We start from the raw sequence: 16963 nt of genomic DNA, 5'->3' as shown, positions 1-16963 counted from the left end.
TTAGGACTCTGGTGTGAGGATCAATGAGATCCCAGTGCAACAGGAAAGACACAAGATCCCTGCCCACCGAGTGCACTGGAAGTGCTTGTCCCAAATCAGGCCAGATGCTCTCAGTAGGTGGTAGCAGGGCTGTGCTGCCACAGCTGTTACAGAATGTGGGACTTTTTTTCTGGCTCAAGGAAGAAGAAAAAAATGTTTTTGGCTGAGGCTGAAAGGCAACAACATGATTTACAGTAAATTCAGAATGTCCAAAATTTAGTAGTAACAATATGCTTGGGTTCTGCAGCCAGATGCCCTGAGTTCCAATCTGTGTTCTGCCACCAATGAGCTGTGTTATTGTGGGCCAGTTGTCTTACCTCTCCCTGCCTGTTTCCTCTTCTGTAAAATGGGAAGATCTTGTTTCCAGGATTGATGGAGCAGAAGACATAGGCAGTGTGGAGTCCAGTGCTTGACCCCCAGCTGACCCAGGAGAGCCATAGGATCTGTCCTTTTCCCCCTGCAATTTGCAGGAAAAAAAAATGTATTGAATACACTCTGGCATTCTCATTCAGGTTCCCAATCAAGGTCAGAATATGGTGGTGAAAAGAACAACATAGAATATGGTAAGAAAGGTAACAGCTGTGCATGGTAGTGCACACCTATAATCCCAGTGACTTGGGAGACTGAGGCAGGAGGATTGAAAGTTGGAGGCCAGCCTCTGCAACTTAGAGAAACTGTGTCTCAAAAACAAAAAGGGCTGGGAAAGTAGCTCAGTGGTAGAGTGTCCCTCGGTTCAAAAGCCCTAAATGAGCCTCAGGAACTTTACTTGTGCTAAGAACTTATGATAAAGTTTTCTCCTTAAGGTTAGGTCAAATTCACCTACATTTAACTTCATTACAGAGAGAAATGGTAAGATTGGTAGAAACCTATAATTACAGTCTAGGGTCTGTTGGAATTGGAGCTATTCTGAATTTCAAGGCAATCATACACATACATGAGCACACACACACACACACACACACACACACACACAGGCACACACTCACAGCTGGGTGCAGACTTGTGCTGTGTTCACCCACCTGGCTGGCCTTTGATGATCTGTGAATCAGTCTGATCTTAAGATCCTCAGATGTGTCATGAAAAATGTCATGGCTCCTCCTCAGGGATGTTTGGTTAGAAAATGCAAGTGAAATGTATTTGGCTGTTATAGTAGTAAACTTTCCCCAGAGCAGTGAGCCCAGGTCCTACCTACAAACCAGGCTCAGATGGGGGAGCTGGGCAAGAAACGCTAAGTGGAGCTGAAAGTATTGTGTACTTGGGGGCACCCACCAAGGCAGCATTGAGGGTGAGCATCTCAGAGGAGATACAGGCTGGGAGGGTAGGTACAGGCCTTTCCCCAAGAGTCTGAGTTAATGCATCTAAGCCAGGGCACCAAGAGATACCTAGAACTAGACAGAAAGAAGCAGGTGAGGGAAACCCTGGATCTATCTTATTTGGAGCAGACGGATACATCAGCCTCACCCAAGTAGAGGTAGACAGACTCCTGGAGCAGAGCCTTGGACAGCTTCTTGAGCCTCATGGATTTTTGCCATCCTGAATACTTCCTCTTGCCTGACTCCCAGAGGTGCTGGCTGCCAGGCTGGAGGGAGCATCTGTCAACTCTTAGTGTCACCCAGATGCCAGGTGGCCAAGATACAAGTTATGCAGCCTTGGCCTGGTGGCCACACAGGAATCTAGCCTCATTCAGCTCAGCCATGCTTGATGACCAAACTGATGAGGTAGGATTTTTAGTCATAGTCCTGCTGTGGCCTTTCCAAACTGAAGCCAAATTGTCATGGCTTAGAATCTAGACAAAGTGCAGGCCTCTAACTCTCTGAGCCAGACAGCCAGCAGAGCCATACTCCTGGACGGGAGCTGAGGTTTTACAGATTGGCACCTCACTCTGTAAATGCTCCCCCATAGGGGCAGGAAGCTCCACATTCAGAATGCTGCCACAGCAGCTGGACTCTCTCCATTGGTATTTTGTATTTCTTTCCTTTGTTTTGGCTTTAAGGATTTACCAGTGACTTGCTATGTCTGGGAAGATGTTTTCAACCAGCAGGATGGAAGGAAGCCAAAGACACACAAGGACACAGTTCTGATCTGGAATGCAGAGGCCATTCAGTAGCATCTCAGAAGCATTTTTCCTAACATATCCCCTGCTCGGGGGGAGGGCTGGATCCCAAATGGGAGGCATAGGCTTATACAAAGAGGGCTTCCATGAGAGGCATGGTGGTACATACATGTAATCCCAGAAACCTAGGAATGCTGAGGCAGAAGGATCATGAGTTTGAGGTGGCTTAGGGAGACCCTGACCCAAAATAAAACTAAAAAGGCCTTGGAATGTAAGTGTGCTTGGGTTCAATCCCTAGCACCACACACAAAAAAAGAGGGGTTCCAAGTTATGCAGATTCAAGGTGCTTAACACTCACGCCCAGCTGGATCATTGGCTCCTCCTCCCTGCCTACTATAGACATGCTCTGTTCATTTTCATCCAGGCTTCTCCTTGGGAAGCCCACCTTTGCTCTTTCTCTTCCTTTACCACCAACTTTTTCAAAGAGGGGTCAGAAATGGACATTTCTGCCAATTCTGCTTCTCACTCCTCTGCTTATTGACAGTGTCTTGGTGATGGCTCTCAACAGTATCTCTCCATTGTGTCACCACTGAACCAGGTGTGGTGGCTCAGCTCCTTGGGAGGCTGAGGCAGGAGGATCACAAGTTCAAGGCCAGTCTTAGCAAGACCTTGTCTCAAAATAAGAAATAAAGGGGCTGGAGATGTAGTTCAGTGGTAGAGCACTTGCATAGCATGTGCAAGGCCCTAGGTCCTATACCCAGGAGCACCAAAAAAAAAAAAAAAAAAAAAGTGGCACCACTGAGTTCGACAAGTCCACTGCCCCTTCTCCCACCTCATGAATCTCTGTATCCTTTTTCAATGATATTGCAAGTGTCAGTAGAACCTTGAGATTGAAGAGCGTAGGGTCACAGAGACTGATGGTTTCCTACTCTGTAAAGTGAAAATGACAGTAGAATCAACTTCAAAAGGTTTTTAGACTTTTGAGGTACTGAGCAATGACATTAAACAGTATCATCACTATGTGCCTCTGTATCTAACTGCTCTGTGTGAACATCTTTGGTTCCCAGAGAGGGTAGTTGGTATCCCCACCCAAAAAGAGTGTCCTCTGTAGTGAAATGCTCTTGCCAAATACCACATGCATGTGCTCCTCCTCCATTTTGGAAATTCTTGTCACAAGTTATCATAGTAAGGGCTTTTGGTAAACACACATGCCTGACTGATGATCCTAGGGATGCCTGAGCTCACTTAGTCACAGATCCCTTTTTACATGCCACTTTTGTGTCTTATGAAATTGGTGCTCTGTAGAACAGAGTTTGGGAAATGCCTCTCATGGTACTGGGCATTGTTGGTGGTGTCCTTCTTGAGAGGTAGCAGTAAGCGTCCAAGCTCCTGGATGCTGCCGACATGGATACAGCCTGCTGTATGCACATTAACTGCAGACTGGATGACTAGGAGGTAGAAATGTGTCTTACTGTGTGTTTCTGAGTTCTGAGGCATGATGCAGAGAAATCGGTTCCTGTTCCTTCCTGGAAGACTGAATCCACCCAAGACTTCTGTAGAAGCCAGCAAAGACTCCAGTGTGGGTTCTGCTTATTTTCACATCCTCCCCCTTTAAGATGGAGGAAGGGATGTATGGGAGAAGAAAACAAGACCTTTCCTTCTTTCCCACCTGGTGCACTGCTCAAAATATTTCTTTGACATATATGCCTCCAATAGCAACCAGCTGCTTGAAATTGGGACGTCCCCAACAGGGTGCACAGGTGGCCTTGTGGGTTGTCCCCTGCACAGCTCCAAGTCATACTGAGTATATGGACTGCAGTCAGGCCCTATCTCCTCAGGGACATATCCTTCCTTTGTCATTCTACTAAAATCTGCTGGAGTCCATGTGTCTATGACCTCAAAACCCTGAGGATTGTAGGAGAGGCTTCCATTTTTCCTGGATTTCTCCCTTTTCCAATTTTTTAATTTCATCACCTCACTCATGTCATGTCATTGTGCACTTCTCTCCTTTCCATCTTTGCTCAAATGTGGAACTTAGACTTTTGCCCTTGATTGGCCCCAAACAAAGTCCTTAGTCCGGGGCTTTTACTAGTAGATTGGGATAAGAGAATGGGAGGAGGAGGGACCAGTACTGATTGGCATAGGAACCAACAGTAAGAAATGGAATAGCAGGACCCTCTTTTCTTTCTTTTTCCTTCTTTCTCTCTCTCTCTTTCTCTTTCTCCTTTTTTGGTATGGTACTGAGGATTGAACCCAAGGGTGCTCTACCACTGAGCTACATCCCAAACCCTTTTTATTTATTTGTCTTTCGGAAACAAGGTCTTGCTTAGTTGCCCAGCCTCGTCTAGAACTTGTGATCCTCCTGCTTCAGACTCCTGAGTCTCTGGGATTACAGGTGTGGTGTTTTTCTGCAGGTTCTCTCAGATCAAAAATATTTTCCTTCAGGCTGCTGCCCTCCCTTCTCCCCCTTGTAGAGCTCTTACTGCCTCCACCTGGTCCTCCTCCTCTCCCTACCGCTCCTGGGCTGCCTTAGACACTCATTCTTTTCCTTATTAGGCAGAGTGTTCCACTTCTTCTTTTCCTTTCTCAATGTCTATTTGTTTGCATACTCCAAAACTCATTAAGGTACTGCGAAGCAAATGACCCACGACCCTACTCCAAGGCAATCTTCTCTTCAGCATTCAAAACTAAATGTTTTCAAAAATGGCAGAAGCATGGAAATTACAGTTTCAATCATGACTGTAGTTATTGTTGAGTTTCTCATTAATATAAATTATATTATAACCTAGAAGACAGAACGAAACACAGTCCTTCATCAGCATTCAGGACCTCCCATTGGTACCAAACCTTCCAAGCTCAAGGCCTTTAGATAAATGGCATATCATTTGCTTGTAATCTACATACAATCTCCTATATACTTTAAATCATCTCTAGATGACTTATAATACCTCACACCATGTAAATGCCATGTAAATAGCTGTTTTTCTGTGTTGTTTCGGGACTAATGACAAGGAGGAAAAATTTGTACATGTTCCGTACAGACACCATTTCTTTCAAAAAATGTTTTGATCTGAAGTTGATTGAATCCATGGATGTGGATCCAGCAGAGGGCCAACTGTAGAATTAATTTGTTTTTGATTTGTTTTAATGAGCAGTTTCTTTTTCTTACAGTATACAACTTGTTGGTGGCAGTCATTCCCATTGGGTGACTCTATATCCTGCCTTGTGGAGAAGAGCCTATTTTAGACCTGTTGTTCCATCTCACCTGCCCATAGTGCTGTCTCTCAACAGTGCCCTGGTTCAGATGATAAAATCAAGAGAAGCACTACACTGATGAAAGCCATCCCTCATGGTGATTTCAATTGAGCTCAGGAATTTCTTCCTTCACAATCACATGCTTAGAAAGCACCTAAGAACAGCTGAAGGCTTAAAACAGCTCTCAGGAGTTGCTTTCATGACTGCTGGCCTTCAGCATTCAGAAGAACAAAGTGAAAAATACAATTTGTGCAAGAGAATGGCAGGAGGTTATACATTCCTGCTGGTTAGCACACACAGGGACTGTGTGTCTGTCCAACCACAATCTCTGCTATTTCTTCTTTCTTTCATCATCTATCATCTCAAGCTATGTTATAGTTTAAATATTTGATTCTTGGAAATGTTCTAAGAAGGAATGATTCTAGAATGGTAGAGCTGAAAGGGACTTTAGAAGTCCCCTGGCGCACAAGGAGCACTCAGGCAAGTTACACAGCAAGTTAGAGGACTAGTAGACTTGAACTGTGTCTTCAGCTCCTAGCTGAAGCTTTCTTATTCCTCATATTGTGTCTTTCTTGATACTCTATGCCTCATTCCTAATGAGAAGAAGAAAGTGCAGCCCAAGGTGAGAAGCTTTCCTTGCTGGTGCTGTTAATTACCAGTTAGCACACAAGTAATGCAATCACAGATGGGGAATCAAGTCCCAATTCTGTCCTTGCAAGAGAAGCAACCTGGGTCCCCTTGCTAAGTGTCAGTGTCGTTTGTAGAATAAGGTTTACGTGGGATAGCATGTGCAAAACACTTGACACACAATAAACAACAGTGATTTTTTTCCCTCTGGTCAGTGAGGGTTTTTCTTCTCCATAGCATATCTTAAGGGCCTTGGAGGGAATTGCTTCCCAGGGTAGTTGTTAGAAGGCTGCACCTAGCTCATTATTCACTTGGATTCAGAGAAGTGCTGCTCAATGTGGGATACAGATAGTAGGACATAACGGTGGGTAAGGTTTAAAAAGACCAGTGGGCAGGAGACAGAGGCCTGGGTCTGAGCATTGCTCCACTCCATGTCCCTTCTCTGGGCATCAGTGTCTTCCTCTGGGAGGTGAAGGCATTGAACTTGACCTCAGATGTCCCTGCCGACAGGAGCAACCCATGTTTCCTTGCCTTTCCTCCCAAGCTTCTCTTTACAAGCTATTTATAACACTTTCATTGCTCACTAGGGGAAAAGGAAGCAATCCCACTGAATGACCTTGAAATTGACTGAAATGCTTGTTGAAGGAATAAATAGGATTCAAGATCACACCCTTGTCTATTGACAAAGATTAAGGGAGGGATACTTATTTAAAAGAATGGAGAGTTTGCCTGGAACAGGGTAACTTGTGTGTTTGGATCCTTCCTTTTGGAATGAATGGAAATAATTCAAAACCAAGCCTTCAGCTGTGACTTTGCACCCATGGGCTGTGTGACCTTGCACAAATCACTTAACTTCTCTGAGTATCCTCTTTCTCATGTCTAAAAAAAAAAAAAAAAATCTCTTGTGGGCTTATATAAGATTACAGCAAGATGGAAAGGTGTAACAGGCCAGCCCAGTGCTTAGACATGAAGGGGTTTTGTTTGGGAACCTTCAAAGAATGACTGCTGGGAGTTAGGAAAGAGGCAACTCTCTTGTTAAAGACTTCAGGGGGAATCAGGGTGTTTACCCTAGACCAGTGCATGTCAGTCAGGGACAATGTTGTCACCCTCCCCCCTCCCGTCCAGTGGAATATTTGGCCGCCAATTTTGGTTTTGGCAGACACTGTTGGCTGGCACAACTGAGGAGATTCTATTGGCACCTGGTGGGTAGAGGCCAGAGATGCTACTCAACATCCTGCAATGTGCAGGACAGCCCCTTGGGATGTGCCAGGGGAAGTATTTTGGCTACTGTTTGGCTTTTCCACTACCTGGCACAGTGGTAGGTTCTTCACAGGTGTGGGTTGAATTGAGGTCATGGGGAAGCAGGGCTCCCTCATTGGATGAATCCATAGGGAACTCAGCATGCCGAGTGGGGATGAGGATGGAAGATTTCAGTCAAGATAAGTGAGATGTTATCCATTTTTGTCCCACTACAGAGCAACCACCTTGTGAGGCAGCAAGCCTCTCACCTCTCGGATGTTTGAGCAGAAGCAGGTGCCCATTCCTTAGGGCTACTGAGACCAGAGTCCTGCACTGGACAGGAAACTGAGGATCAGGCCAGGGGCTCTCTGAGAACCTTTCAGTTCTAAGAATTCCTTCTGGATCTAGGGATTCTGATCCTAAAGGGACCTCATAGATCATGAGTTCAAGCCCTAAATTTTGTGGAGGGATAAGTGATTGAACATGGAACACAAGACTTGTTTAAGATCCCTGTGCTGTTGGATGCACTATGGAGATCACGTCCCTATCTCTCAATGTCTATTCAAATGCATCTTCTACTTGCCCCTTAGCTCTGATTCCAGGAGGGCAATTGAAGAGCTGGAGTTGGCAACCCTTTCTGGGTCTCATCCTAGGAGTTGCAGATGTGACTTAATGTGTATCATGACTAAGAACTTGGCTTGGGTTCATGGATATAGCGCAATGTGGAGCATCAACACTGAACTTCATAAACAGTCCACCTGGTATAGCATCAATGCTGAAGCTATACCACCCCTCACCACCCCTACTCAGTTGTGTCTCCTCTGGGAATCCTGCCATATTAATCTGTGTCCTAGCATGTCCCCATCTGACTAGGCTCCAAGGACTGGTCTCCTCTTGACCTACATTCTCACTTCTGATATTTTTTTTCCCTTTTGTGCCCTATGGAGCCTCACCCCAAAACACCTGGAGCTGGAGGGAACTTTAAAAAGTCATAATTCCATTCCCTCAGCCCTCCCTCTCCTGGCCCTGGACTTGCATCAGGTTCACCTCCCAGTATACCCAGTAGGGGCCTGTGTATGGTTGATACTGTTTACTGTTTGTCGAATGAATACATGAGCAGATGAGAATCCGATGATGAGTGAAACTCTCTGACCTTTACCCCTACAGATCAAGGATGTCGTGGGCTATAACTCGTTGGGCCACTGCTTCTTCACAGAAGATGGGCCAGAGGAACGAAATACTTTCGACCACTGCCTTGGCCTCCTTGTCAAGTCTGGAACGCTCCTTCCCTCTGACCGTGACAGCAAGATGTGCAAGACAATTACAGAGGACTCCTACCCAGGGTACATCCCCAAACCCAGGCAGGACTGCAAGTAAGTGCCTCCCCTGCTCCTGCCACACTGGGGGCCTGTGCCTGTCCTGGGTGACACCTGCTCCCTCCGCTTCCTGCTCAGCACTTGATTTCCCCACCTCAGTGCTTCTGGGCAGGCTTTAATTGCATTCTGCTCACAGCCTGCCTGCCTGAGGGGAGGTAGGAGTAAGTGTGTCTTCTCCCTTCTCCCTGCTCAGCTTGCCTCAAGCAGTTTTGTCCAAAGAGGACTACTGTTCTCACCCAGGGACTTTACTTGATGCCATATGACTTTCTTTGTGGAAAGGAAGGGTTGCCATCTTGACTCCCACAGCAGTACACATTGACCCCCACCACACTGATACTTTTCTAGTCATGAGAGAGAAGGAGTTAGAGATAGAGCTTCCTTTGCAGCCAACTTTCCAAACTCAGGACCCGTCCTACAGAAATGGTTGCTTTCCTGGGTTCTTCTCCCAGATTCAATGCTAGACAAACTACTTCTACCTTAAATAAACATTTTTTTCAGTACTGAGAATTGAACCCAGAGGTGCTCTACCCAGAGGTGCTCTTGAACTGCATCCCCAGCCCTTTTTATTTTTTATTTTGATACAGGGTCTCAATAAGTTTTCCAGACTGAGGTTCCAAATTACCATCCTCCTGCCTCAGCCTTTTGAGTCAATGGAATTACAGTTGTGTACCACCACACCTGGCTGAGCCATGCCCTTTTCAATTTCTGAACATTTTATATGCTTAAACATACTGCCCTTTAATTTAAAAACTGGGTTTCAGATGGACAAATCAATGACTTCTCAAATCTCTGACAAGAGACTCTTCAAACTAACATTACAGTTTCCTTTATGGGCCCATGGTACAGCAGAATGAATGTTAACCCTTTATGTGACACCATTCAAATCCTGTCCCCTCCCTGCAGTGCTGTGTCCACCTTCTGGATGGCTAACCCCAACAACAACCTCATAAACTGTGCAGCTGCAGGATCGGAGGTGAGCAGAAATCCCCTTTACTTGGCCGAAAGTAAGATGGACATGCAGAGCTTGCCCCTGAAATATGTGAGCTCTGAGTTCCAAGTCCAACTGTCAGCGTAGACAAGCTTAGCTGGAGTGAAGAACAAAATTAGCCTGGAGATGGGAGGGAGTCCTTTGACTTGGTTTTAAATGACAGCTCTGTCGCTAAATAATCCTGGTAACCATAGATAAGGAAGACTAAGTGCTTTATGTATAATAACTTGTCCTTCAAATTAAATTATTTGATCTTAGAAGGGTGCCTGGCACATTACTGTTGTAAGTTAATGAAATCTGATTTTTGCATCCACACTACGGCCTAGATATGATTATTATTCCCATCTGATTGAGGAGGAAACTGAGGCAGAGAGAACTAGGTGTCTAGATGCACACAACTGGGTGTGGTGTGCAAGATGTGAACACAGTATTCTGTCTACACAAACTGACTCTGACCCTGACCCTTACCCAACTAGCGCTCTCTCTGGAGTTTCCATATCTGCAGAATGAAGGGAAAAGCTGAGAATACTTCCTAGTGCATCAGGAAAAGGAGTTTAATCTGTTTCAGTGACTCTGAAACCCAGTGATTCAGAGATAGAGTAGAATAACTGTTGAGGGTTTTAATTGTCAGGGTAGATCCCACAGATTACTCTTGCCTCAAACTTTTTGCTATTTCCCTTTAATCACTAGACCACGTGGAGTTGCTTGGTTGGTGGGTGAAGGGGTCATAATATTATAATCCACCCCAGTGTGGGCCACTTGGTCACTCTGAGCAGCTGCCCACTGGTGCTGAATTCTGTGACTTTCTTGTGCCCTGTTTCAACAGGAAACTGGATTTTGGTTCATTTTTCACCATGTACCAACAGGCCCCTCTGTGGGAATGTACTCCCCAGGTTATTCAGAACACATTCCATTGGGAAAATTCTATAACAATCGAGCACATTCCAACTACCGGGTAAGTCTTTCCAGACTGCACCTCCCTGGCCCCTATATCTGACCTCTTCCTGGGTTTGCAGATGATTAGAGCTGAAACAATCATACTCTTAGCACTGATCTGCAAGAAAACAGCAGTTTCCTGAGCCTGTTAGCCACTGACCATTCTTCATAAGAGTTTCCTATGGTGGGAACCTTAAAAAATTTTTTTGGGGGGGTCTGTGGTATAGCCATTCCTGTCTAGGAGCTTCAGTTTCCTGATCTGTACCATTAAAAATTAGACCAGAACACCAGCTTCTCAGTATGCTGCCACAGCATCACCTCTGCCCCCAGAGCAGACTTCTGGTCTCAGCTTCACCCCAAGATTCATTGCCACATCCCACGTCCTGTGGTGGATCTTGCACTGGCATCAACAATCTCTGGGTGGGGCCAAAAGGAGCACCATGTAGCTTCACTTGGCTGAAGGGAGAGCAGCTTCTCCTGGCAGCCCCTGGGCTGGCACCTGAATTTGATTTTGTGATTCATTTGTGGGGGTGATGGTGTTTACTATGAAAAGTTAGTCCTGACCCAAACATAAGCTAAGGAAAATCAAAACATGGTTCCAAAAGTGGCATCCACATCCTCGCCTATTCCCTTCTCGTGCTGTTGCTTGGGAAATGGGGAGGCTGAGATCAGAGACACTGCTCTCTGGGCAGAGGTGGTCTCAAGCATTCTGGGGCAGCACGTCCTTAAGCTGGTGTTCTGGTCTAATTCCTAATGGTATAGAGGAGGAAACTGAAGCTCCAGGGGAGGAATGAATACATCCTGAGTCACAAAAACAAAAACAAAAAAACCCAAAACTTAAAAGGCTTAATCAGAGAGAACAAAAAGGAAATACATGTCCTGTGCTCACACCTGGGGTGTGAGGCCAGAGCAGTGAAGAGGAATGAGCAGTGGGGGTAGAGGGGAGAAGAGACCCCTGGCAGTGACATGTCTCAGAGACTAAGGTGGAAGACGCTTCCATGGTGCCATAGGCAGAGATGTGGGGGACAGCACCACCCTGACAGAGGAGAATTTGCAAAGGGCCTCCATTGGGGCATTTCTGAGGCCGTTGTGGTCATCAGAGTTGTCCCCATACAGAGGCAGGTGCTGAAGCCATATTGCTGCTGCAGGGGGCAGGGGAACAATGTGGAGAATGAGTTGGCTTCTTGTGGGGAACTGTCCTTCTCTGGGCCCTTGAGAAGCCTCCCTGTGAGCAGGGGAGGTGGGCCACATAGTACCTGGGAGGTGTCGGGAAGCGGAGAAGGGGAGGAGAGGGGAGGATGTTTTCCAATGTGGAAGTAGGCAAGGGCTCACTGGTGCAAGTGGTGGGTGGGCCTTCAGATGGTGGAAGGTCTCATCCTCTGAGGCAAGTGTGAAAGGAGTGGAGGGGCCTTCCATCTGGATTAACTTGATTGGTGCTCATGACTAGTGAGCCTTGCCTCTGAACCAGGGTGTGTGGGTCTTCGTCCAGGTGTCTTTTCCTGAGTATCTTAATTGTCTTCACAGCTACGCTGTGAAATAGGTGTTATTAGCCCATTTTGCAGATGACAAGACTGAGACTAAAGAGGTGGGTGGGCTAGGCGCAGTGGCTCATGCCTGTAATCAGGAAAATCATAAGTTGGAGGCCAGCCTGGGCAACTAAGAAAGACACTGTCTCAAAATAAAAAACAAAAAGGACTGGGGATATAACTCAGTGGTAGAGCACCCCTGAGTTCAAGCCCTAGTACCAAAATAAATAAATAGATGAGTGCATTGATTTTTATAAAGTCCTAATTCCTGAGAATAAAGGTAGGAGTCTAATCCTACATTATCTGACTCATATTTGAAGCACAGGATAATAACTATCCAAAGCAGTATGGATTCTGTTTGTAGACTTGACTTTATGACTTTGGAAAAGACACTTAATATTTTTAGAACTCAGTTTCCTCATGCATGCCTTAAGCAGGACAATTTTTTCCAGATTTGATCTGAGCAAAGCAGAGCAAGGCAGGTTCTTTTTGCCTATGATGCAGACCCTCTATGCCAGTCATGATGGTTTGGCATGTGCAAGAGGACGTAGTGAGGCTGGATGGGACAAAATACCTATGGTCAGTAGTAGCAGCTAATATGTCTTCTCTTCCCAGGCTGGCATGATCATAGACAATGGAGTCAAAACCACTGAGGCCTCTGCCAAGGACAAGCGGCCCTTCCTATCTATCATCTCAGCAAGGTAACGGACCCTTGGGAAGACACACCCTCCACAGTGACCTCTCAGTCCAACTTCCTTCTCTTCCTCATTAGTCCTTCATTCATTTTCCAAGTGTCTGTCAGGAGCTTTCAATGGACTGGGCATTAAATTAACTATTGGAGGCACTGTGGTGAAAATCAGAGCAGGGCAAAGTCTGAATTAGAAGTTAGGCTACAGTAGCCAAAAAGAGATGAAAATTCTGAGAAGTTTCTTAATCCCCCAGCAAAGCCAATACCTGGCAATTCAACAGGAATGGCCAGAGTTATGGCATATGGGGCTGGAATAAAGAAGTAAAAAGAAAAGGGAAGAATTTCACTGCAAATTAAACAAATATGCAGACTGTGCCTATAAGTCAACCTGGAACTTGGCTGAAAGCCGGGACTACTTTTAAAAGGTGCTGCCAAAACCTCAGGTCATAGCAAAACTGGTACCCTTTTAAGGGTCTAAGTTGTTTGGTCCCCATCAAAAGTGGACAACACTAGTAACATGATAATGTCCACAGGACACCAGGCACCAATGTGCATTCATGCTCAGTATTGCATTTTATAGCTAAGAAGTGCCAAAATAAGCACTAGGTCAAGGTTGCCCACCAGTTAGTGGGAGAGGTGGGTGTCACAGACTCTTCTTCCAGGCCACAGGGGCTGCATTGCATGCCTGACTGGGACTGGATGTCTAAACTTTCCTCTGTGATTTGATCCCACTATGGGACAGCTGTTCAGTGGTGCTGATGGATGAGAAAAGTGATGTTTGCATCTGCCTGGAGTTGGGTCCTGGAGAAAAAGCCACTTGTCTTTGTGATAGGCTCAGAAAGTTCATCCCAGAACCCAGGCAATGCTGATCAGTGTCTGCTTAGTCAGTACTGTCTGGCACCATGAGTAGAGAGGAGCTCACGGAGCCCAGGAGGGAGTCAGTACAGGAGAGCCTCCCAACACCCTGTGTCTGTCCCATGTATTCTAGATACAGCCCTCACCAGGATGCCGACCCACTGAAGCCCCGGGAGCCAGCCATCATCAAGCACTTCACAGCCTACAAGAATCAGGACCATGGGGCCTGGCTGCGTGGTGGGGACGTTTGGCTGGACAGTTGCCAGTGAGTTATGAGTGATGTGTGGCATTGGCACAAAGAGGGCATGATTGTCCTCCCCAAAACTGGAGTGTGAACAAGTCAGAGAGAAGAAACAAGACATATCAACCTCTGGTCTTCTGGTCTCCCAACCAGGCAGAGGCATTAGATGGCAGCAGGCAATGGTCAGAAAAAATTAAAAAAAAAAAACCCTAAAAACAGCATATTGCCTTCAACTCACAGTTCCAAGTGCTGTCATGATTTTTCTCTGAATTGTCACTGGCTTCTCTCTCTCAAGGTCACACAGCCAGCCAACTAAGAGAAAGAAGAAGGAAGCCAGAATATTCAAGGCACCTACTATGTGCCAAAGCCTTGGTTGCATTTCTTTCTTACCATAGTTCTCAAGGATGCAAATTACTATTTCCATTTTAAAGATGATAAACTAGGCTGTTTAGTGAATTTCCCAGCATCACACAACTAGTAAATGATCAAACCAGGACTCAAAACTCCAAGTCATTGGATTCTAAGACCCAGTGAAAAAAAGTCAGGAACACTGAGTTCTGAGATAAAGTCCCCATGTAAAGCCACTGGCCACACTGGACAAAGATCAGAAAGGACAGTAGCTGAGCTGGTATTTATTTTATAGGAGAACTATGAAGTTTTCTCTTTGTTTGATTTTTGTGCTAAAAATGGGAGATCAAAGCCATTGGAGAGGTTGAAGCAGGAGGATTGCGAATTTGAGCACAGCCTTAGCAACTTAGCAAGACACTAAGCAACTTAGAGAGAGGCCCTGTCTCAAAATAAAGAATAAAAAGGGCTGAGGGTATAGCTCAGTGGTTGAGCATCCCTGGATTCAATCTTCAGTACCAAAGAATAGGGGAATGGGGGTGTCAGAAACTCTGTATAGGAGATAAATGCAAAGGAAATCAAAGGACACAAAAAGCATGCAAAGAGGGAAACCAACACTAAATTGACAGAGGGTGGGAAACAGGCTGCTCAGAAAAGCAAAGAGCCAGGGAGAAGCTGACTCTGGGCTGGAAGAGGCAGCGAGTACCAGGCACACCCTGGAAGATGTCCTGGGAGATAGGATTGCTGCCAAGAGATGGAGGGACCTTTGCTCCTCATAAAGAAAGAGGAGTAATTCATTTTGAAAAGAGGGGAAGGGAAAGAAGAGAGCCAATTCTGGATTTCTGGGGAAGAGGGGGAAGGCTTGTTCTGACTGGTTTTAACGGGTACAGTGTATAGCCATGGGCACATTTCAGTTCAGAAGAAGAGAGAACTTTCTTATAATATGGAATACTCAATGAAATAAGTTGCTTAGCCCTAAAGCAGAAGCCAATGACACTTGAGAAGGACACAATGTAGGAGGCAAGTAGAGGCCTTGGTAGAAAAGAAACGAGATGGCATTAGTGCTGAAATTCCCTACAAATGCCCAGAGAATTTGTTGGTTCTGATTTCTTGGGCATTTCAGAGTTTAGGTCCCTATAGAGACAGACTTGGGGCAGCAAGAAAAATGTGGCGATTTCTTGCCTGAGGGGGTGTATCTTCTAATGCTTCATAGACTCATTCCAGGGAAGCCCAGCACTGGACTGGCACCAAGGCTGCAGTCCCACAGTGTGTGTGGCCAGGGACTGACAGCAGATGGGGGTCCCTTTTGAGGACTTTTGTGGCCTTTTCAGGAAGATCACTGTAGTGACCACTGGATGCAGGCACAGATGGGAGGGGGTTCTCCTGGAGGTGGGAAAGCCAGTGGAAATACCATAATAATGCTGATGAGAAAGGATTATAGATAATGAGAACTGAGCTTTTGGAATGGTGAGCATGCTTGCATAGAAGATCATTGCATCATTTTAGACCTATTGAGTTTGAGATGCGTGTGAAATAGTAGAAATGCCATGAATTTTGGAAGCGTAGGTGGGAAGAGTGATTGATTATAGAATTGCCAGTATTCTTGTGGGGATACAAACTGTGAGTCTTTCTCCAGGGACACAGTAAAGAATGAGGGAACTACAGGAGTGCAGGGTGTTGGGTGGAGATGATGTGGAAAAGCTCAGGGGCCAGTTCACATCTGGGAGACGAATCAAGAAGCTGTAGAAATGAACTGGAAAGCATGATGCTCTGGAAAATGGGTCTTGAATAAATAATTTCAACTGGATAAATCTCCAAAGAGGAGGAAGTGTATGTGTCCTGAAAGAAAGTACTTAGAGGATGAAAAAGTGCATTTAGTCAAGGGTCACATGTTTTCTCTAGTATGTGGGAGCCAGAGAATAAAAACACAAGAAAGGTGTGTGTGTGGTGGGGGGTGTCTCATGAAAATCAAAGGGAGATGAGTAGAGTAGAGGAAAGGGACCAGGAGGAGGGAGGAGGGGAAGGAAAGGAGAAATACTGAGGAACAATATTGGCCAAATTGTATTATTATATTGTGTGCATGAACAAATATGTAACAGCAAATCCCACTGTCTTGTACGACTACAATGTGCCAATGAAAAATGTGGAAAAAATTAAAAACCCACTACTCAGTAAAATAAAAATGAATAAATAAAGTGTACTTGGGAACCTGAGAGCGTTCAAGCCACCAAAACCAGCCTGAATTGACTAAAGCAGAAGGAAACATGGACTCATCAGGGCCTTAAATGCAGGGTAAGACTTGGGCTTGGGTGTATAGGTGATATGAAGCCACTGCAGGTGTAAGAAGCAGAGTGCGATTGGTGAGAATGGTACTTTGAGAAGGTGAACCTGGCAGGATGTATAGGACAGGTGGAAGGAGCAGGACAGGGGGTCCATTGACATCTGCCTCAGGACTGAGGACTTGAAGGCAGCATATACCCAAGGCTCAGCTCAGGTTCTGTATGATCTTTGGTCAGTCGAGACCAGACTCCCTCCAGAAGCATGATCACCTTGACACTTAAAAAGGGCAGAGTGAAAAGGGAGCAGATGAGGTGACCACAGTGCAACCCCAAAATTTCTTCATGCTTTTCTCAGGACCAGCATCTGTCTGACTTCCAAGAACTTGGAATTTAGTTTTTGTGCTACTGTGACTGAAACAGTGGTGAGGATGGCAAGTCACATACCTCACCTTTCCCCAGTGCTGACCCTGAGAGTGGGAAGGCACACCAGATTCTCTTGGCTAAATCCCCCATTAA

The 16963-nt window shown here is 45.7% G+C and overlaps 1 protein-coding gene across 1 annotated transcript in view; it reads left to right on the top strand.

Annotated features, from left to right (window-relative positions):
• The window catches only part of CEMIP (cell migration inducing hyaluronidase 1), a 171402-nt gene that overhangs the window by 129626 nt on the left and 24813 nt on the right, over positions 1-16963 (top strand). Inside the window, 5 exon segments of the mRNA XM_079123179.1 lie at positions 8381-8586; positions 9493-9562; positions 10404-10532; positions 12655-12740; positions 13716-13847. Coding sequence (XP_078979305.1) covers positions 8381-8586; positions 9493-9562; positions 10404-10532; positions 12655-12740; positions 13716-13847 — 623 coding nt within the window.

This window comes from Sciurus vulgaris, assembly GCF_902686455.1.
Source record: "Sciurus vulgaris genome assembly, chromosome: 2".
In the NCBI taxonomy this organism is placed as follows: Eukaryota; Metazoa; Chordata; class Mammalia; order Rodentia; family Sciuridae; genus Sciurus; species Sciurus vulgaris.
The sequence above is the reverse complement of the archived record's forward strand: the minus strand, read 5'-3'. Positions and strand labels throughout refer to the sequence as shown.